This window comes from Leucoraja erinacea, chromosome 4 (assembly GCF_028641065.1).
Source record: "Leucoraja erinacea ecotype New England chromosome 4, Leri_hhj_1, whole genome shotgun sequence".
Lineage (NCBI taxonomy): Eukaryota > Metazoa > Chordata > Chondrichthyes > Rajiformes > Rajidae > Leucoraja > Leucoraja erinaceus.
In genome coordinates this window covers 21,935,751-21,958,971 of record NC_073380.1, presented here as the reverse complement: position 1 = coordinate 21,958,971, position 23,221 = coordinate 21,935,751, and the positions used below count along the sequence as shown (strand labels likewise).

General features: G+C 43.6%; 1 protein-coding gene across 2 annotated transcripts in view; it reads left to right on the top strand.

Moving 5' to 3' along the window:
• LOC129696206 (protein FAM135B-like) overlaps positions 1–23,221 on the top strand; it is a 408,722-nt gene that overhangs the window by 380,369 nt on the left and 5,132 nt on the right. For both annotated transcript variants that reach the window (XM_055633862.1, XM_055633863.1), the window contains 3 exons: positions 3,890–4,041; positions 13,446–13,556; positions 22,490–22,603. In XM_055633862.1, coding sequence (XP_055489837.1) covers positions 3,890–4,041; positions 13,446–13,556; positions 22,490–22,603 — 377 coding nt within the window. The remainder of the gene's footprint in view (positions 1–3,889; positions 4,042–13,445; positions 13,557–22,489; positions 22,604–23,221) is intronic.

Here is a 23,221-nt window from a genome sequence, read left to right as displayed (position 1 = left end):
CTCCTAGCATCCTCCTCACAGCTAACACTGCCCCCCAGCTTTGTGTCATCTGCAAACTTGGAGATGTTGCATTCAATTCCGTCGTCCAAATTATTAATATATATTGTAATTAGCTGGGGTCCCCGCACTGAGCCTTGCGGTACCCCATTAGTCACTGCCTGCCATTCTGCAAAGGACCCGTTTACTCCTACTCTTTGCTTCCTGTCTGCCAGCCAGTTCTCTATCTACATCAATACTGAACCCCCAATACCATGTGCTTTAAGTTTGTATACTAATCTCTTATGTGGGACCTTGTCGAAAGCCTTCTGAAAGTCCAGATATAAGACATCCACTGGTTCTCCCTTATCCACTCTACTAGCTACATGCTCGAAAAATTCTATAAGATTCGTCAGACATAATTTACTGTTCATAAATCCATGCTGACTTTGTCCAATGATTTCACCACTTTCCAAATGTGCTGCTATCCCATCTTTAATAGCTGACTCTAGCAGTTTCCCTACTACCGATGTTGGACTAACTGGTCTGTAATTCCCTGTTTTCTCTCTACCTCCCTTTTTAAAAAGTGGAAGCCATCACTTGTAGCAATAGATGATGGTGGTAGCAGAATTAGCTCAGGATACTTCCAGTTTCCAGCACCACGACATGGACGCTCCTGCTATTGGGCCAGAAACCAAAGTAGCAGAAGTAGACCATTTGGCCTATCCAGTCGACTCTGCCATTCAACCATGGCTGATCTATCGTTCCCTCTAAATCACATTTTCCTGCCTTCTTCTCATAATCCTTGGCATCCTTACCAATCAAGTATCTGTCAGTCCCCTCCTTAAAAATACCTAATGACGGCCTCCACAACCGTTTGTGGCAATGAACTCCACAGATTCGCCACACTTTGACTAAAGACTTCATCTTGCACTATACATCATACCCTTTATCCCATATCTGTGCAATGTGGATGACCTGTTTATAATCATGTATAGCCTTTTCTCTGACTGGACAGCGTGTATCAAAAATATTTTTCACTGTACCTCAGTACACGTGACAATAACAAACTAAACTAAGTAACTATATGCATCAGGAAGGTTGTTGGTGATCAACATATATTTTCTTGTTGGCAAATAAAGAGCAGGACCTAGCTTCGTAGATCATTGCATGTATATCAGTGAAGCAATGCATTAATATTGGCCAGCAAGGCATACTATTTTCCTTCTTCATCATTAGAAGGAAATACAAAGTGCCATGATATTTGCCACTGTTTCGCTCACTTTTTGGGTACATGGATTGTCAGCTCATTAACTGACAGTAAATTGAACTGGAGCCAAAGATATTGAGCCCTGCAGTACCATTGACAGGACCACCGGGTCGACCGCAGATGGCACAGCATATGGTGATGTTCTGAAATAGTCCCTCTACAGCCATGGAGCTTGTGGAGACAATCACCTCCCAGCACTGCATATTAGGTGCTTCAAGACTTGCATAATGGGAAATATAACCAATGCTGTTCAGATGCCTGTAGCTGTGCCTTGGAACCCATCAAGTTTAACGACATGGGAGGTCATTTGTATCACATGCTGTTTTTTTGGATGGAACAATCCAAAACTCATTCTATAGCTGTGATTTGTCCCCACAGTCCTGTGACTGTGACTGATATCTATCGAGTTTTCCCCTATGAGAAGTGCAATGATTTCTGCTGTAACTGTTATCCGAGATAGCTTTAATAATATATTTTATTGTCATTGCACATAAGTGCAACGAGATAAGAAAACTTCTATTAATTCATCATCCAATTTCGCAGCAGCGAAACGATACTTCATTTGCGAGAACAAAAAAAACCCTCAAAACCTATTTTACAGTCACTCACAGCTTCCATGAGACCCTGCAGTTTAATTGATTGGTGGCTCACTCCTGGGAATGAGGTACTCAGAAAAGCACATTCTCACCAATCTTCCTTATGAAACATTAAGAATAAATTAACACTTTGAGCTTATTCTACTGCTCAGTGAGACCATAGCTAGTATGTAACTAAACTCCAGCGATTCACTTCCGCCCCACATGTTTAAATGCATTTGGTTAAAAAGAATATTGTTGCAAGCCATTTTGGATGACATCCTGTCTTTATGCCGCATATCCTCCTGTTTTATAACAAGGAAAGGCTTGAGGAGAATAGGAGTAACCATAGAAACAATGGCACTAAATAGTATATAGACGTTTTACTATTTAAGCTCTACAGTATGCACAGGACAGTATGTATTTGGAGTGATAAATATTCACTGGAAAGATTTTGCTGTTAAATTATTTTAAGTTTCATATGATAGTTGTTCTATTCTTCAGTGAGACCATGACTGGATGCAACTAAACTCCAGTTTTTCACCCGGCCTATGTTTTAATGTATTTGGTAAAAAGAATATTGTTGCAAGCCACTTTCGGTGTGAAGAAGGGTTTTGACACGATTCATCACCTGTTTTCTCCAGAGATGCTGCCTGACCCGCTGAGTTACTCCAGCATTTTGTGTCTATCTTGGATGACATCCTGACTTTATTCTGCATATGCTCCCCTTTTGCATAACAAGGGAATAACCGTAGAAACAATGGCACTGAATGGTAGAGATATGTTACTATTATATAAGCCCCACAGTATGCATGGGACAGTACGTATTTGGAGAGATAAATATTCACTGGAAAGGGTTTGCAGAAAAACCCTTAAGTACATATAATATTATTGTGATGCAATCTATCTGCTCTCTGCAATATTGACCTCAACCACCAATCCACGTGATGTGTTTGTGTATGAAAGAACTGCAGATGCTGTGTTAAAACAAAGGTAGACACCAAATGCTGGAGAAACAGCGGGACAGGCAGCATCTCTGGAGAAAACAGGGTGACGTTTCGGAATGTGTTTTGTGATTGGGCCTTGATATTTGTCTCCTTTCCGAGAAAAACGTATTCACCTTGTTAAATGTTAAGAAATACATATTTATCTTCCAGTGCAACAAATAGAGTTATCAGGTATTTGGGGTGGGAGATTGCAACCTTCACGTGGTCCGCACTGTTTCGACGAATGCAATCAACCTGGTGTGCACAATTAAATAAGATCAAATTGAACAAGTTGTCCTATAACTTTAGGATGTGCACACCAAATGCAAGAAGAAGAAGAAGAAGAAGAAGAAGAAGAAGAAGAAGAAGAAGAAGAAGAAGAAGAAGAAGAAGAAGAAGAAGAAGAAGAAGAAGAAGAAGAATCTGAGGAAAGACATTCTGAGGAAAGACATTCTGATCTGAGGAAATACATTCCTCAGGGAATCTGAGGAAAGACATTCTAATCTGAGAAAAGACATTCTTGCCATAGAGGGAGTACAAAGAAGGTTCACCAGACTGATTCCTGGGATGGCAGGACTTTCATATGAAGAAAGGCTGGATAGACTCGGCTTGTACACGCTGGAATTCAGAAGATTGAGGGGGGATCTTATAGAAACTTACAAAATTCTTAAGGGGTTGGACAGGCTAGATCCAGGAAGAATATTCCCGATGTTGGGGAAGTCCAGAACTAGGGGTCACAGTTTAAGGATAAGAGGGAAGTCTTTTAGGACCGAGATGAGAAAATCATTTTTTACACAGAGAGTGGTGAATCTGTGGAATTCTCTGCCACAGAAGGTAGTTGAGGCCAGTTCATTGGCTATATTTAAGAGGGAGTTAAATGTGGCCCTTGTGGCTATAGGGATCAGGGGGTATGGAGAGAAGGCAGGGATGGGATACTGAGTTGGATGATCAGCCATGATCATATCAAATGGCGGTGCAGGCTCGAAGGGCCGAATGGCCCACTCCTGCACCTATTTTCTATGTTTCTATGTAAGAAGAAGTCCCAATGTATTAATGATTTGACCTTCTGTGTTTCCACTCAGTTTCATTGGCCACTCATTGGGCAACATCATCATTCGCTCGGTGCTGACACGACCAAGATTCCGGTGTTACCTCAGCAAGCTGCACACTTTCCTGTCACTCTCTGGGCCACATCTGGGAACATTATATAATAACAGCACACTGGTTAGCACAGGTATGTTGATGGCCTTGTAAAACTACATGGAAGATACAATGGGTAGATTATGGACTTTCTACTGATTATGAAAGATTCTTGTGGTGTTTTAAAAATATCTTTCTTGACAGATAAAAGAGCACCAGAGTAATAATTCTGAGGCCAGCTCATAAGGCACGGTGTTGCAGCTGAGGGGAAGACAACAGCGAGGCATACAAACAGTAAATTTAATCAGGAGGACAGTGAAACAATCAGGGAACTAGGGTGGGAGAGTGATGCAGAGAGAAGGAAAATCAAGGGTTACAAAGTTATACAAATCAATACCTGACATCGGTGGTTGGGAAGATGCGGGAGTCAATTATTAAAGAAGTAAGAACAGCACATTCGGAAAGCAATAAAAGGATTGGTCCAGGTCAGCATGGATTTATGAAGGGGAAATCCTGCTTGACTAATCTTCCGGAATTTCTTGAGGATGCGACAAGTAAAATGGATGAAGTAGAGCCAGTGGATGTAGTGTATCTGGACTTTCAGAAAGCCTTTGATAAGGTCCCACACAGGAGATTAGTTGGCAAAATTAGAGCACATGGTATTGGGGGTAGGGTATTGACATTGATAGAGAATTGGTTGGCAGACAGGAAACAAAGAATAGGAAGAAACGGGTCCCTGTCAGAATGCCAGGTAGTGGCGAGTGGAGTGCGGCAAGACTCGGTGCTGGAGCCGCAACTACTTACAATACATATTTATGATTTAGATGATGGGATTAAAAATAATACAACCAAATTTGCAGATAACACAAAGCTGGGAGGCAGTGTGAACTGCAAAGATGATGCTAGGAGGTTGCAAGGTGACTTGGACAGGTTGGGTAACCTTCTGAATTATTTCCAGAAATACCTGCCATTATTGTTCCATTGACATCCCTGCTAGGGTATCTTTCCAGTCAACTTTGGCCAGCTCCTCCATGATCATTTCCTTGATCATCGTTTGCTCTGATCTGTCGTTTTCACACCTTAGACAACAGACAATAGGTGCAGAAGTAGGCCATTCGTCTCTTCGAGCCAGCACCACCATTCAATGTGATCATGGCTGATCATCCCCAATAAGTACCCCATTCCTGCTTTCTCTTCATATCCCCTGACTGCTATTTTTAAGAGCCCTATCTAGCTCTCTCTTGAAAACATCCAGATAACCCACTTCCACCACCGTCTGAGGCAGAGAATTCCACAGACTCACCAATCTCTGTGAGAAAAAGTGTTTCCTTGTCTCCGTTCTAAATAGGTTCCACCTTATTCTTAAACTGTGGCCCCTGATTCTGGACTCTCCCAACATCGGGAACATGTTTCCTGCCTCTAGCGTGTCGAAGGACTTAACAGTCTTATATATTTCAATGAGATACCCTCTCATCCTTCTAAACTCCAGAGTGTAAAAGCCCAGCTGCTCCATTCTCTCAGCATATGACAGTCCCGCCATCCTGGGAATTAACCTTGTAAACCTACGCTGCACTCCCTCAATAGCAAGAATGTTCTTCCTCAAATTAGGGGACCAAAACAGCACACAATACTCCAGGTGTGGTCTCACTAGGGCACTGTACAACAGCAGAAGGACCTCTTTGCTCCTATATTCGATTCCTCTTGTTGTAAAGGCCAACATGCCATTTGCTTTCGTCACTGCCTGCTGTACCCGCATGCTTGCTTTCATAGACTGATGTACAAGGACCCCCAGATCCCGTTGTACTTCCCCTTTTCCCAAATTGACGCCATTTAGATAGTAACCTTCCTTCCTGTTTTTGCTACGAAAGTGGATAACCTCACATTTATCTGCATTATCCGCCATGCATCTGCCCACTCCCCCAGCCTGTCCAAATCACCCTGCATTCTCATAGCATCCTCCTCACAGTTCACACTGCCACCCAGCTTTGTGTCATCTACAAATTTGCTAATGTTACTTTGAATCCCTCAATCCAAATCATTGATGTATATTGTAAATAGCTGCGGTCCCAGCACCGAGCCTTGCGGTACCCCACTAGTTACTGCCTGCCATTCTAAAAGGGACCCGTTAATCCCTACTCTTTGTTTCCTGTCTGCCAACCACTTCTCTATCCATGTCAGCACTCTACCCCCAATACCATGTGCCCTAATTTTGCCCACTAATCTCCTATGTGGGACCTTATCAAATGCTTTCTGAAAGTCCAGGTACATTACATCCACTGGCTCTCCCTTGTCCATTTTCCTAGTTACATCTTCAAAAAATTGCAGAAGATTAGTCAAGCATGTTTTCCCCTTCATAAATGCATGCTGACTTGGATCTATCCTGTTACTGCTATCCAAATGTTCGGCTATCTCAACTTTTATAATTGACTCCAGCATCTTCTCCACCACCGGTGTCACACTAACTGGTCTATAATTCCCTGTTTTCTCTCTCCCGTCTTTGTTAAAAAGTGGGATAACATTAGCTACCCTCCAATCCACAGTAACTGATCCTGAGTCTATAGAACATTGGAAAATTATCACCAATGCATCCACAATTTCCAGAGCCACTTCCTTAAGTGGCTCTGGAATGCAGACCATCAGGCCCTGGGGATTTATCAGCCTTCAGTCCCATCAGTCTATCCAACACCATTTCCTACCTAATGTGGCTTTCCTTCAGTTCCTCTGTTACCCCAGATCCTCTGGCCACTACTATATCAGTAAGATTGTTTGTATCCTCCTTAGTGAAGACAGATCTAAAATACAACTCATCTGCCATTTCCTAGTTCCTCATAATAAATTCACCTTTTTCGGTCTTCAGTGTCCAACTTTAGTCTTAACTAATTTTTTCCACTTCACATACCTAAAGAAGCTTTTACTATCCTGCTTTAGATTCTTGGCTAGCTTACCTTTGTACCTCATATTTTCTCCCCGTATTGTCTTTTTGGTTATCTTCTGTTGTTCTTTAAACATTACCCAATTCTTTTGCTTCCCGCTCATCTTTGCTATGTACTTGTTTGCTTTAATTTTTATACTGTCCCTGACGTCCCTTGTCAGCCATGGTCGCTCCTTACTCCCCTTGGAATCTTTCTTCCTCTTTGGAATGAACTGATCCTGCACCTTCTGTATTATTCTCAGAAATACCTGCCATAGTTGTTCCATTGTCATCCATGCTAGTGTATCTTTCCAGTCAACTTTGGCCAGCTCCTCCCTCATGGCCCCATAGTCCCCTTTATTCAACTGTAACACTGACACCTCTGATCTACCCTTCTCCTTCTCCAATTGTAGATTAAACCTGACCATGTTATGGTCACTGCCTCCTAATGGCTCATTAACCTTGAGGTCCTTTATCAAATCCGGTTAATTACACAACACTAAATCCAGAATTGCCTTCTCTCTGGTAGGCTCCAATACAAGCTGTTCAAAGAATCCATCACAAAGGGCACTCTACAAAGTCCCTTTCTTGGGGTCCAGTACCAACCTGATTTTCCCAGTCTACCTGCATGTTGAAACCTCCCATAACAACCACAGCATTACTTTTACTACATGCCAATTTTAACTCCTGATTCAACTTGCACCCTATGTCCAGGCTACTGTTTGGGGGCCTATAGATTAGTCCCATTAGGGTCTTTTTTTCCCTTACAATTCCTTAGTTCTATCCATACTGACTCCACATCTCCTGTTTCAATGTCACCCGTTGCAAAGGACTGAATTTCATTACTCACCAACAGGGCAACCCCACCCCCTCTTCCCACCTGTCTGTCTTTTCGATAGGAGGTATACCCTTGAATATTCAGTTCTCAGCCCTGGCCCTCCACTGCTCTCAATTGGCCCTGACCTTACTCTGTTGTCCATTCTCAAGCTTACACTTCTATATCTCTAGGTTCCCCCTCCCCTGTCTCTCAGTTTTAAGAAGGGTCACGACCCAAAATGTCACCCATTCCTTTTCTCCAGAGATGCTGCCTGTTCCGCTGAGTTACTCCAGCATTTTCGGTCTATCTTTGCTCTGACTTAAGTCTGAAGAAGGATCCCACACCAAAACATCACCTATCCATGTTCTCCAGAGAAGCTGCCTGACCCGCTTAGTTGCTCTAGCATTTTGCATCTATCTAACCTCAATATTTTTGTTTAGGACTGTGAGACATCATTAGATTACAGGTGTACGGTATGAATTTAGTTTCAATGTCATTACTCTTATTGTCTATGGTCTCTTAAATTTTGTCACAATCTACATTAGTTTAGATATAGGGACTGGATTCGCTTTAGCAAAGGAAATTATTGAACCATCAATTTTTTAATCATCTGATAGCTTTGACATTATCTTTTTGATGCATTATTACATAAATTACTCAAGTAGAGTGGAGCCTTTCATTTCTATGATGTTAGGTTATCTTGTATCAGTCCAGGGCAACCATCATTGAACATTTCTAATTTACCAAGATACTGGAGGTGAATTAATGATAGCCCAGCAAGGGGACATCATCGTCACGGTGGGAAGAACGCGTATACTTAAGAACACTCCCAACATGAAACATCACCCATGGTTTTTCTACAGAGATGCAGGCTGACCCACTGAGTTACTCCAGCACTGTACATCATCTTTGGTATAAGCCAGCCTTGCAGTTCCTTGTTTTTTTTATAGACAGCGAGCTTTATATTACATAGATGTAACTAGTCAATTATTCTTGGCCAAAAGCAATTCAAACAACAGTCACAACAGTTTGCTCTCTAAAATGTCAAGTGTACGTTTAGTAAATTCATATCTCCTTGAGGTAATTTGTTTTGACAATTGTCTTACTTTCTTCTGCTTAAAAACAGGGACAAAGCTTCACAAAATACTTCTTAATTATATAAAAACACTGGATGCAATGATAGAGAGCACTGAGCATATACCAGTCAGTGAGTTGTAATCTGGGACAACATCTGTTTCAATAGTTCAGTGAAAATGGAGGAGGACTGGCCAAGTTCTGTGCCTTCCACCACAGTGATGAATGCTGTGGTGGATGTTTGTGTAAAATTTATATTGTGGTTGTGTGTTCTTTATTACTGTACCGCTGCTGGCAACCCAAATTCCACCGACCTTGGTTGTGTAGCAATTAAATTATATCAATTATATCAATTATCAATAAAATCATCTTTAAAATCCATTTGGATGCTAATCAGATCTAAACAATGGACAATAGACAATAGGTGCATGAGTAGGCCATTCGATGTGATCATGGCTGATCATCCCCAATCAGTACCTGCCTTCTCCCCATATCCCCTGACTCCACTATTTTTAAGAGCCCTATCTAGTTCTCTCTTGAAAGCATCCGGAGAACCTGCCTCCACCACGCTCTGAGGATTCCACAGACTCACCACTCTCTGTGAGAAAAAGTGTTTCCTCGTCTCCGTTCTAAATGGTTTATTCCTTATTCTTAAACTGTAGCCCCTGGTTCTGGACTCCACCAACAACGGGATCATGTTTCCTGCCTCTAGCGTGTCCAAGTCCTTAACAATCTTATATGTTTCAATGAGAAACCCTCTCATCCTTCTAAACTCCAGAGTGTACAAGCCCAGTTGCTCCATTCTCTCAGCATATGACAGTCCCGCCATCCCGGGAATTAACCTTGTAAACATTCATATGAAGAAAGACTGGATAGACTCGGCTTGTACACGCTAAAATTTAGAAGATTGAGGGGGGATCTTATAGAAACTTACAAAATTCTTAAGGGGTTGGACAGGCTAGATGCAGGAAGATTATTCCCGATGTTGGGGAAGTCCAGAACTAGGGGTCACAGTTTAAGGATAAGAGGGAAGTCTTTTGTTGGGGAAAATCATTTTTTCCAGAACTAGTGGGTCACAGTTGAGGCCAGTTCATTGGCTAGATTTAAGAGGGAGTTAGATGGGCAGTGGCTAAAGGGATCATGGATAGGACAGAATGATACTCTTCCTCAAATCATATTGAATGGCGGGAGGCCGAAAACTCCTGCACACACTATGCAGTCCCTCAATAGCAGGTATGTTCTTTTCACTACACAATACTCTGAACAATTGCAGAAGGACCTCTTTGCTCCTATATTCAATTCCTCTTGTTATAAAGGCCAACATGCCATTCGCTTTCTTCACTGTCTGCTGTACCTGCATGCTTACTTTCATAGACTGATGTACAAGGACCTCCAGATCCCGTTGTACTTCCCCTTTTCCTAACTTGACGCCATTTAGATAGTATTAGATAGATAAACTTTTTTTTTTCCAACTCTCAATTTATTCACAGAGAAATCTTAGTGTCATTTTTGTGCAAGTACACTGTCCTATCTTCTCCAGAATATACAGGTTAATCCTGTTTAGATTGCTGAGAGTCAGCAGTCTTGTCTCTGCATAGATGTAATTATCTATGCTTTTTCTCTCCCTAATTTGAGGAGTGCTGAGGAATCTGCTTTTCATGCTTGCACGCAATCAGGTGACCTGAATAAGATAATGAAAGTGTCCCCAAAAAGGAGGAATTTGGGGGAGTAGATTTTTCCACTGATTTATATGTTCAAACATTAGATAGTTCCTTAGATATGCAACTGACTGGATGAATGTCAGATGCATAAAGGGGAGCTCTGTTTAAAAGTAAGCAGGCCAATGTGACCTGGAAGTGATTATTAGCATGATCTAATATGCTCAGAATAGCTTTTACATGCAATTTGTGCATAGAAACTGATGTAAAGCAGGCCAATATCTTGGCAAGGATCTTTCGCCCTCACTCTTAATTTTACTCACTGTCTGTTTTCTCCACCCACAGTGTATGTTTCCTCTCGCTCACTTTTTTTTTCCACTGCATCTCCTGAAATGAATTTGGATGCTTCATTCAATGGCTGATGTTGTGCTTCGCAGCAAACACCTGCCGACAATTCTGCACTAATTGGCAGTCTCAATCAGAGCATCTGGTGTGGGGAAATAGGAATGTCACACTGATGTGGCGAGAGTCAAAATCACTTTTTCATGAGTCTGAGCCGAGGCAGGCAAAGGAGGATCTGTTGAAATAAATTTCTAATCCTGGCGGTGAGGAACGGATTCTAATTATAATGGAAGCCTCATTACCTGCCATAATAGTAGGATGCTCGGCACATTGTCAAAACCGCATTGCTGATCACAAAACAAGGCAAGTCAATCCTGAGCAACAGTGCCTTTGAGTGGGAGAGTGTGTGCATTAGAAATCAAGCTGGATTTGATATTAATAGCATCTCTCGTTTCAGCAATTATGGACGTGATCCACTCCAGGGTCACACTGGCCTCAATGACGTGTAGCAAATATCTCACGCAGAGAAATGAGAGTTTAATTAAATATTTCCTTTTACTCATTGCCCTTCTAATTTAGGAAGGAACTGCAGATGTTGGTTTAAACCGAAGACTCAAAATACTGGAGTAAATCTGCGGGACAGGCAGCATCTCTAGAGAGAAGGAATGGGTGACATTTCGTGTCGAGACCCTTCTTCAGATTAAAGAAGGGTCTCGACCTGAAATGTCACCAATTCCTTCTCACCAGAGATGCTGCTTACTTGCTTAGTTTAGTTTAGAGATATAGTGCGGAAACAGGCCCTTCGGCCCACAGAGTCCGCACCGACCAGCGATCCCCGCACATTAGCACAATCCTGCACACACTAGGGACAATTTACATTTATACGAAGCCAATTAACCTACAAACCTGTACGTCTTTTGAGTGTGCGAGGAAACCGAAGATCTCTGAGAAAAGCCACATGGTCACAAGGAGAACATACAAACTCTGTACAGACAGCAACCGTAGTCAGGATCAAACCCAAATCTCTGGTGCCGCAAGCGCAGCAAGGTAGCTATGCTATTGCTGAGCCACAATGTCGCCCTACACCTCTATTTGTGCTGTGCAATGAGATCCTAATTGCCTGTGATTTTCAATTGGCTCTTGGTTAACATCATAAAACATAGGAGCACAATTAGGCCAATCAACCCATGGAGTCTACTCCGCCATTCAATCACAGCTGATCTATTTTTCCCTCTCAACCCCTTTCTCCTGCCTTCTCCCCGTAACATTTGATGCCCTGCCCAATCAAGAACCTATCAATCTCTGTCTTAAAAATACTCAATATCTTGGCTTCCACAACCATGTGTGGCAATTAATTCCACTGATTCACCACCATTTTGCTAAAGAAATTCTTCCTCATCTCCATTTTGAATGTATGTCCTTTTATTCCGAGGCCGTGCCCTCTTGTCCTAGACTCTCCCATTACTAGAAACATCCCATCTAGTCCACCTTATGTAGGCCTTTCGTTAGGGATGGGGAAGATGATGGAATTATCATCAGGAGCACAATTTATCATGGGAATTGCATTTAATTTGTTTATAAGAAATTTGCCCAGATGTTAAGTAGGAGGTTGTGGGAAGGTTTGGGCATTGAATCAATGTATGATGAGAGTCGGGGAAGGGTGATGGATGGTATGAGGTGAATAGGTAATCAAAAAAAAGGGACCTGATCCATAATTGGTCTCCTGACTGAGTTTGAATTTGGTTGAAGCGGCCATCTTTAAAAAGCTGTGCAGCAGTCCTGTAGAAACATGGTTGTTCACGGAGCAACAATAGTCATTGTGTAGAGGCACAAATGTTGTGCATAAATTATTTCTTTATTCAGGCATTGTAGGTAAGATATACATGCACGTTTAGCACTCTAACATAATAGCCATTGTTGCCGCTGAGAGGCTGTTGCCTCGTGGGCTCGAGCTGAGCTCCTGCTGAGGTGGCAGGACACTATCATGAAGAGAGAGGAAGAGAGAGCAAGAGAGGGAAGGTCGGTTCTTATATACTAGGGCACACCCTTATACCACGTGACCCTACCCCCGACTGCCAAGAATTTGCATTGCAAGAGTGACCTAATCACTAGGTGCCACTACAGTTGCTTGCTATCGCATGATCTGCTTCTCAAAGAATCATACACTGGAAAATACTGTTTGTGAATTAGGATTGCAATCCGAAACATCACCTATCTATGTTCTGCAGAGAATGCTGCTTGACCCACTTATTTACTCCAACACACTCTGCCCTCTCCCTGTACTTCGTTGGCAGGAATATTGCTTCAGACAAGGTGATACGCAACACCAAGTGCCTATTCAAACCTCTCAAGCGTATGATACTACCAAAATATAAAGAATTCTCAAATGAGTTCTATATGTGCAAATTTGTTGCCAATCTAATCTATTGCCAGCGATAGATAGATTCTTGATTAGTACAGGTGTCAGAGGTTATGGGGAGAAGGCAGGAGAATGGGGTTAGGAGAGAGGGAGAGATAGATCAGCCATGATTGAATGGCGGAATAGACTTGATGGGCTTAATGGCCTAATTCTACTATTCCTTATGACCTTGTCTTCTCTTTGTTACTTGCTTTTTAATCTTGATTGTGAGCAAGACAGAAAAATACGTGTGCTTCGATAGCTAAAGGTACTAATTATATCTTCTCCACCACCTTAGGGCTCTGGCTCATGCAGAAACTGAAAAAGTCCAGCTCACTGTTGCAACTAACCTTCAAGGACCAAACCGATCCTCGCAAGACTTTTTTGTATAAACTCAGTGAGAAACCAGGTAGGTGTTACTGCAGTCTTATGCACACTACAGCAAACACTCAGTTGTACCTGAGACCCCAAATATTGGACGTGCCGTTTGATTTTGGTGTGTGAATGGACATGAGGTGAGTCTGGGACTGGCGCCATGGCGCCGTTCAAAGCATCAGCTGTGAAACCACTTGGGGTTAGAGGACTGGAAGTGGCAGGTGAGGGACATGCATGGTAAATTAAGCCTTGAAAAAAAAGTAGTGATGGGGTTGGGCGCACAGAACCTTGTACATAGTGGATCCCTCAGAAGAGCTTTGTTGCTGTGGGACTCTCGCAGATGTGTGTTTTGTGCTATAATATGCACTTTGCCTTCTTCCATTGCACCACACCTTCATGTGTAGTTCTTGCTTTGTAAGCAATGACTGCAATTGGGTACATGTGCATACAGCACTACAGTACATCATTCAAAGTCATGTTCATTCCATGTCATGGAGTGATACAGTGTGGAAACAGGCCCTTCCGTCAAACTTGCCACAAATCACTGGTGTTTCTAGACCAATCACCAACAATGAACATTAAAACTAATATATTTGTCATCTGAAATCTGCATTCGTTGAATCTCTCACAGTTCAGACAATTCAGAAATTTTCTCTTTCAAAGGCCAGAGAGCTTCATCCTCTCTTAAAATATCGATCCTCTAGTTTCACTTTCATCCTTGGAATATAACTTGGTACTAACCCACCATTTAATTTTTATTGTGTTAAATCACCATCTGAAATACATTTAGTATTTCTTCCAGGTATTCCATGTGTCAACTGAAAGAAAATACCGCATGCTAAGTATTTTTATGTAGGTTCAAACAATCATCCCTCTATTTCCACAACACCTAAAATTTCACCCATTAGTTTTGTATCATAAATTACTCAATATGTTTAAACAATTGAGCCTCAATCTTCCAGAGATCTGATTACACTTTTTGGGTTTTGTGTCTATGCATTTTTATCAATTAATACCTCCATGGAATCTATTAGGACTTCCTTCAAAGTACATGGATAGGACAGATTTAGAGGGATATGGGCCAACTGCAGACAGGTGGGACTAGTCCAGATGGGACATGTTGGTCGCATGTGCAAGTTGGGCCTAAGGGGCCTGTTTTTGCACTGTAGGACTCTATGTGTAATGCTTGTTAGAGACTTCAGAATGGGAGTCCAGGCAAGGAAATCGCTATCAAAACATGGGGGGGACACAATTTATTGGCGGCCGCAAGTGCGCATGCGTGCACACATACACGCATGCGCACACACACGAGGCTTCGGCCGTGGGCCCTGTGGACGGTAACATCAGAAACTTGACCTGGTTGGTGACCGACTCTGAACTCCAGCAACAGCAGCTTCGTCCGCCCCAAATCGTGGCGCTTAAATCGACCCATTTTCGGGGCCTTTCAACAGTCGGCAGGGGCTTCAACATCGGGAGCCTCAATCACCTCGGTGCAGCAGTTTGATTTTAAGCCGCACCGGATGCTGAAAGGCCCCATGAACGGGCCGATTCAGCCCTTAGAAAGCGTCTGATAAAGTCCGGATTACAAAAACATGGGGGGAGATTGTCCCCCACCTCTCAAAGCATGGGGGGGGGGGGCCCTGTTCCCCATCCCTTGTCCCCCTCAGGATTTCCGCCCATGAGTCTAAACTAATTTTCAGAAACTCAGCAAAGACTGAAATGGGTACGGTTTGCTTCATACACATTGAACATCAAGTTTTCCATCAATCATGAACAAGGCAACAGTATATAATGATACAGCTCACTGATAGTCACCATCAGACTATCAGTACTGAAGTAAACCTTGAAGAAAAACAAAGAAAAGATTACACTAAATCTGCAATCTCAGGTGTTATAACACTTCAGCATGAACAGTCAAAGAATAGTGGCAGGTAGCGAACATGGCCATGGTTTGTGCAAAGAAATGTCACCAAAATAGGCAAAATATCTGTCAGCAATTTGGCAGATGTTCACACATATGCACGAGAGCATAGAAGTCTGGAGGTTACTGGGAATAGTTCACTGGTGCTTTGCCAACAATGTGTCAACAAAACATGAGAATGAGAAACTACACTGACTCCCCACAACTTACAAAAGAGAAACGCCACGAAGATCCTGTTTCACATTGGAGGTAGAGCAGTGCAACCTTCCCCGTTATTTTAAACATCGATTCAGATTTATTTTCATATGCACTGGGTCCGTCCTTGTTGCATGAAGCTCAGAGGAAACAGCATACATACTTGAATGATAAATCTGTAATGAGAACAGTGTGAATAATTGAGGTAAGAATTAGATAATGCAGGCAGTATCTAATTGAGTTTTAAGTTCAGTTTAGTTTAGAGATATAGCATGGAAATGGTCAGGATAGAATCCAGGTCTCTGGCGTTGTGAGGTAGCAGCTCTTCAGCCTCGCCACTGTGCCGCGCAAAAAGGTAATCACAAATCTATCATATACCTATTAAAAGTCTGATCTTGTATGTATATTATTTATTTGTTTGTGTGTGTGTGTGTGTGTGTGTGTGTGTGTGTGTTTGTTTGTGTGTGTGTGTGTATATATGTGTGTGTGTGTGTGTATATGTGTGTATGTGTGTGTGTGTGTGTGTGTGTACGTGTGTGTGTGTGTGTGTGTGTGTTGAGTGTAATCACATCTTGTCGAAAAAACGACGCACTAACGATAACATTTTTATATATTCGAGTAGCGATTTCCCCCCTGGAGTCCAAAATGCTCATAAAATGTTGAAAAATAACCGTCTGTCTTTCGCTAATGATGTCACAATAGGTCTGCGTGCCTGATGTTCTTGCTCATGCTGCGAGTGATGTTAGCGCCCCCCCCCCCCCCCCGTGCGTGTGCTCGCCCCGGGTCGATGCATTGACAGGGCCCGGCGAATGGATCTGGGCAGAAACAGAGCCTGGAGCCGCGAGCTGATAGCCGGAGTGAGAGAGTATTGCGTTTGGGAAACAGCCCTCCCCTGTGACGCCGCGCCCACCATCACCCCTCAAACTCTACCCCCTTCCTTCTCTGCCCCCTGCTCCCTCTCTGCCCCCTGCTCCCTCTCTCCCTTTCTGCCCCGCTCCCTCTCTGCCTCCCGCCCCCTCTGCCTCTGCCTCTGCCCCTGCCTCTGCCCTCCCTCTGCCCTCCCTCTGCCCCTGCCTCTGCCTCTGCCTCTGCCCTCTGCCTCTGCCCTGCCCTCCCCTGCCCTCCCTCTGCCCCCTGCCCTCTGCCTCTGCCTCTGCCCCTGCCTCTCTGCCCTCCCTCTGCCCTCCCTCTGCCCCTGCCCTCCCTCTGCCCCTGACCTCCCTCTGTCCCTGATCTCCCTCTGCCCCTGTCCTCCGCCTTCCTCTTCCTGTCTAGCCGCACCTGCAAGTTGGCGGCTATGTGTGAGTGGATAGGGTGAGGGATGAGGAAAAACAAGCGAATGAACAATATTAATATAATATCAAAGGTGGTGGTTAGTGTGTGCATATGTGTTGGGGCGGTGGTTAGTGTGCATGTGACGCACACTAACCAGGGTGAGGAGCGTCTGGAGAGCGCAGCGTGTGGGGAGCGCAGCGTGTGGGGAGAGCAGCGTGTGGGGAGGGCAGCGTGCGGAGAGAGCAGCATGCGAGCAGCTTCTGCATTGACCAGCATGACAAGCCAGGAGCCTTTGATTGGAACCGAGAGCCACTGAGTGGAACCGGGAGCCCTGGGTGAAGCCGGAGCCAGACCAGGAGCCTTTGAGTGAGGTCAAAAGCGGGATAGGGAGAGGGCGGGTGAGCAGAGTGCGGGATGAGCAATGTGCGAGCTGCGTCTGCATTGACCACAATCCCACCTCCCAGCCACCACCCCCACCTGCCCCATACACCCCCTCTTCCCCCTCGCCCACACACCCCTCCCCATCATCCTCCCCCACAACACCCTCCCCCACACCCCTCCCCCCCACACCCGTCCCCCAACACCCCTCACCCACACAGCCCCACACCAGCCCCACAGCCCCACCCTCCCCCAAACCACCCTCCCCCATGCCCCTCTCCCCCCACAACCCCCTTCCCCGACGCATCCCCCCTCCCCCACAGATCCCACCCTCCCCCACTCCCCTCCCCACACACACCCACACCCTACACACACACCACCTACCCCCACACCCAACCTACCGCATCCCCCCCCCCCCCTATCCGCACTCCCCACACCCCCCCCCCCCCCCCCCCATCGCCTCCCCCCCCGCCCCCCCCCCCCCCACAACCCCCCCCCCCCCATGCCGCCCCTACACCAGCAGTTAGCGGTTATGGGTGAGTGGTGGAATATTTCGTTGGGGGAACGGGTTGCATTGGGGGAACAGGTGGAATATTGCGTTGGTGAATGGGTTGCAATCCCAAACGGGTCCCACTTAGTCAAGTATGTATTAACCATGATTGTTTTGAGAGCTGGTGAACCTGGGGCTGGGGGTCTCATCTATCTCACTGAAACCTATTTTGGGTGTGCATTGGAGTACCAGCATCGCAGTACTCTATCATGCTAAAGTGCTGGGTAAAAGGTTCCCAGACAAAGATGACACATGGGGCAACATTGCTGCATTTGAACTGCTTGACCCCGATTCTAGTCCTGATGTCCGCTCTTGTTAGTTTGAAAGATTTGCAGTATTTTTTTATTGAAATCAGAGATGTAACTGACTGCCGGGTATATAATGCATATGTATACAAATAATATATAGGTTCTAATAAACTAAAAGCATCTGTTGGATAAAAACTGAAACAGATGTTCTTGCAAGATATCATTCTGTAGTAAATGTTGCATTGACAGTTTCACGTCAATAAATTGTTGCATTAACTGTTGCCACCAAGAAGTAATGTATTCTGCATGACAAAATCCATTACAGCTAGTAAACTATGTGGCAAGTGAAATCAACTGAAATTCTGTCATGAGGATGGGAACAGCTCTTTTTGGCTTCTGCAATAGTGTGCTTGGCATGGATGAACAGAGTATTGGTTTTGTTGGAGTGCCTGACAACTAGAGTCAGAGAGTCATATGGTATGGAAACAAGCCCTTCGGCCCAATTTATGCATGCCAACCAACATACACCATCTGCACTGGTCTCACCTGCCTGCCTCGCCCATACTCCTCTAAACATGTCCTATCCATCTTCTTGGCCAAACGTTGAAGCATCCACAATTCAACATCCACAAGTAATTTCCCGCTGGTCGTGTGTGAACCTCAGGGATTCTCTTAAAGGTATCACGATCAAAGTAAATCATAAATCAATCAAACAATAAACTATGGCATATGAAAATATTTACATCTCTCCAACGCTGTCATTTTTCTCTGTAATATTTCCAAAACAACTAGTTGAGCAAGCTAAGACTTTATTATTAAGAGCGCAGGACGATGAGGCATGATCTTATAGAGCTGTATAAGATCATAAGGGGAATAGATAGGGTAAATGCACAGTCTTTTACCCAGAGTAGGGGAATCAAGAACTAGGGGACAGAGGTTTAAGGTGAGAGGGGTAAGATTTCATTGGAACCCATGGGGAAAGTTTTACACACAGATGGTGGTGGGTGTATGGAATGAGCTACCAGAGGAAGTAGTTGAGACAGTTACTGTAACAGCATTCAAAAGACAAGGAGGGCTACATAAATAGGAAAGGTTTAGAGGGACCGGGGCTAAAATTTTTGTCTTAAATACTTTGAAGGTATGTGACAGGAATTGGCTAGGATAGATTGGCAAATTACACTTAAACAGTTGATGGTGGAGATGCAATGGCAAAGATTTAAAGACCGCATGGATGAACTCCAAAAAATGTTCATCCCTGTCTGGCGAAAAAATAAAATGGGAAAGGAGGCTGACGAGGGAAATCAAGGATAGTGATAAATCCAAGGAAAATACATATATATTGGCCAGAGGAAGCAGCAAACAGAGAGAAATTTAGAATTCAACAGAGGAGGACAAAGGGATTAATTAAGAGGGGGGATAAAGAGCATGAAAGAAGGCTTGCGAGAAATATAAAAACTGACTCTAAAAACTTCTTTAGATATGTAAAAAGGAAAGGATTAGTGAAGATAAATGTAGGTCTCTTACAATCAGAGTCGGATTAATTTATAATGGGAAACAAAGAAATGGCAGAACCGTTAATTGAGTACTTTGGTTTTGTCTTCACTAAGGAAGGCACAAACAATTTCCCAGAAATACGAGGGGACCGAGAATCCAGTGGGTGGGAGGAACTGAAGGGAATCCACATTAGTCAAGAAATGGTGTTAAGTAACTGTTGGGACTGAAGGCAGATAAATCCCCAGGGCCCGATGGTCTGCATCCCAAAGTACTCAAGGAGGTGGCCCTAGAAATTGTGGATGAATTGGTGATCATCTTCCAATGTTCTCTCTACTCTGGGTCAGTTCCTGAGGACTGGAGGGTAGCCAATGTAACCTCACTTTTTAAGAAAGGAGGGAAAGAGAAAAATGGGGAATTATAGACCAGTAGCCTTACATCAGTAGTGGGGAAGATGCTTGAGTCGCCTGTTAAAGATGTTACAGCAGCACATTTGGAAAGCAGTGACAGGATCAGTCAAAGTCAACATGGATTTATGAAGGGGAAATCATACTCGACTAATCTTCTGGATTTTTTGAGGATGTAACAAATAGAATGGATAAGGGAGAGCCAGTGGATGTGGTGTATCTGGACTTTCAAAAAGCCTTTGACAAGGTCCCACACAAGAGACCTGTGTGCAAAATAAGAGCACATGGTATTTTTGATAGGGTATTGACATGGATAGAGAACGTTGGCAGGTAGGAAGCAAAGAGTAGGAATTAACAGGTCCTTTTCAGAATGGCAGGCAGTGACCAGTGGGGTGCCGCAAGGCTCAGTGCTGGGACCCCAGATATTTACAATATTTACAATATATTAACGATTTAGACGAGGGAATTAAATGTGAATTATCCAAGTTTGCGGATGACACAAAGCTGGGTGGCAGTGTGAACTGCGATGAGGATGCTATGTGGCTGCAGGGTGACTTTCATAAATGGGTGAGTGGGCAAATGTGTGGCAGATGCAGTATAATGTGAATAAATGTGAGGTTGTCCACCTTGGTGGCGAGAATAGGAAGGCAGATTATTATGTGAATGGTGTCAGATTAGGAAAAGGAGAGATGCAACAATACCTGGGTGTGCTTGTACATCAGTCACTGAAGTAAGAATGCAGGTACAGCAGGCAGTGAAGAAAGCTAATGGCATGTTGACCTTCATTGCGTGTGGATTTGAGTTTAGGAGCAAGGAGGTCCTACTACAGTTGTACAGGGCCCTGGTGAAACCACACCTGAAATATTGTGTGCAATTTTGGACTACTAATTTGAGGAAGGACATTAATGCTATTGAGGGAGTGAGCGTAGGTTCACGAGATTAATTCCGAATGGGCTTGTATTCACTGGAATTCAGAAAGATGAGAGGGAATCATATAGAAACATATAAAATTCTTAAAGGATTGGAAAGGCTGTATGCAGCAAAAATGTTCCCGATGTTGGGGGGAGTCCAGAACCAGGGGTCACAGTTTAAGAATAAAGGGTAAGCCATTTAGGACTGAGATGAGGAAAAAAATCTTTACCCAGAGAGTTGTGAATCTGCGAAATTCTCTGCCACAGAAGGCAGTGGAGGCCAGTTCACTGGATGTTTTCAAGAGAAAGTTAGATTTAGTTTCTTAGGGCTAAAGGAATCAAGGAATATGAGGAAAAAGTTGGAATGGGGTACTGATTTTACATGATCAGTCATGATCATATGGAATGTTGTTAGAATAGGCAAATGATACAAAAGTTGGTTGTGTGACTGACAGAGAAGATACTTGGACCGGTACAGGATTAGGAAAGATTTACACAAAATGCTGGAGTAACTCAGCGGGACAATCAGTATCTCTGGAGAGAAGTAATGGATGACGTTTTTGGTCTAGGCCCTTCTTCAGACTTCCTTCTCCCGAGAGATGTTGTCTGGCCCGCTGAGTTACTCCAGCATTTTGTTTCTATCTTCAGTTTAAACCCACATCTACAATTCCTTCCTACACATAGGACAGATTTAGATGGCTAAGTGCCAACACCGGTCTTATAGAAACATAGAAACATAGAAATTAGGTGCAGGAGTAGGCCATACGGCCCTTCGAGCCTGCACCACCATTCAATATGATCATGGCTGATCATCCAACTCAGTATCCCGTACCTGCCTTCTCTCCATACCCCCTGATCCCCTTAGCCACAAGGGCCACATCTAACTCCCTCTTAAATATAGCCAATGAACTGGCCTCAACTACCCTCTGTGGCAGAGAGTTCCAGAGATTCACCACTCTCTGTGTGAAAAAAGTTCTTCTCATCTCGGTTTTAAAGGATTTCCCCTTTATCCTTAAGCTGTGACCCCTTGTCCTGGACTTCCCTAACATCGGGAACAATCTTCCTGCATCTAGCCTGTCCAATCCCTTAAGAATTTTGTAAGTTTCTATAAGATCCCCTCTCAATCTTCTAAATTCTAGAGAGTATAAACCAAGTCTATCCAGTCTTTCTTCATAAGACAGTCCTGACATCCCAGGAATCAGTCTGGTGAACCGTCTCTGCACTCCCTCTATGGCAATAATGTCCTTCCTCAGATTTGAAGACCAAAACTGTACGCAATACTCCAGGTGTGGTCTCACCAAGACCCTGTACAACTGCAGTAGAACCTCTCTGCTCCTATACTCAAATCAAATCCTTTTGCAATGAAAGGGACTAGCTTGGTCATCTTGGGGCATCTTGGTCAGCATGGATGAGTTAGGTCGAAGGGGCTGTTTCTATGCTGTATGACTGCATGACTCTCTCTACTGATGTGTAATTTGGGGTGGGGATTTAATCTACCTTTCTACTCAGCAGATGGTTCAGCGAGACTCAGCAAAGCACACTTTCAATAACTAAATCTCCTTTCTGGTTGCATCTCATTACTTTGACATAGGGCTGCAGTACTTCAAGAATGTTATGTTGGTGGCATCACCACAAGACCGATATGTTCCTTTTCATTCTGCCCGGATTGAAATGTGTAAGACCGCACTGAAAGATAGACAGATTGGTAAGTGTTGTCTATATCATTTTTTGTTCCTTGTGTTTTCTTTCCTTAAACCTCAAAGGTTTTTTACTGTTAGTTTAAAAATGGATGCATCAACATGTTTGGAATGATTAGTGCTTAAAACCTTTACAGTTTTTTTAAAGTTTATCAAAGGAACATTGAGAGAGGGAAGATTGCCACATGGCTCTGAAAGGCCATCATGATTATGGCTTTGGATTTCCATGCATTGCAATTGGTGCTAATCCAGCTATTATAGTCCAACTAATGTTTCTTCCATTTCACTAAGGCAGCAAATATCATTGCACTATCTCTCATTGTAAACCATTGTAGCAACAGAACTCATTATTATTGCCCCCTCACAAGCTGAAAATAAATAATGCCCTTTAAACAATATTTAGTATCACGTAACCAATATAGCAGTAACCAATATAGTGCTTGTCCTCTTATTCAGTTTAACATTACCTATTTCTTACATTGTAAGTTTTGCCTTTCACTATGGTTTCCTAGAAAGTCAAACATATGAATAGCATTGCCTGTGGATAGAGACAGATGGAGATGGTGCAAAAACCACCCACAATAAGTTCTCATTAGAAATGGTATGCGTAGTCAAGAAAAAAAAAA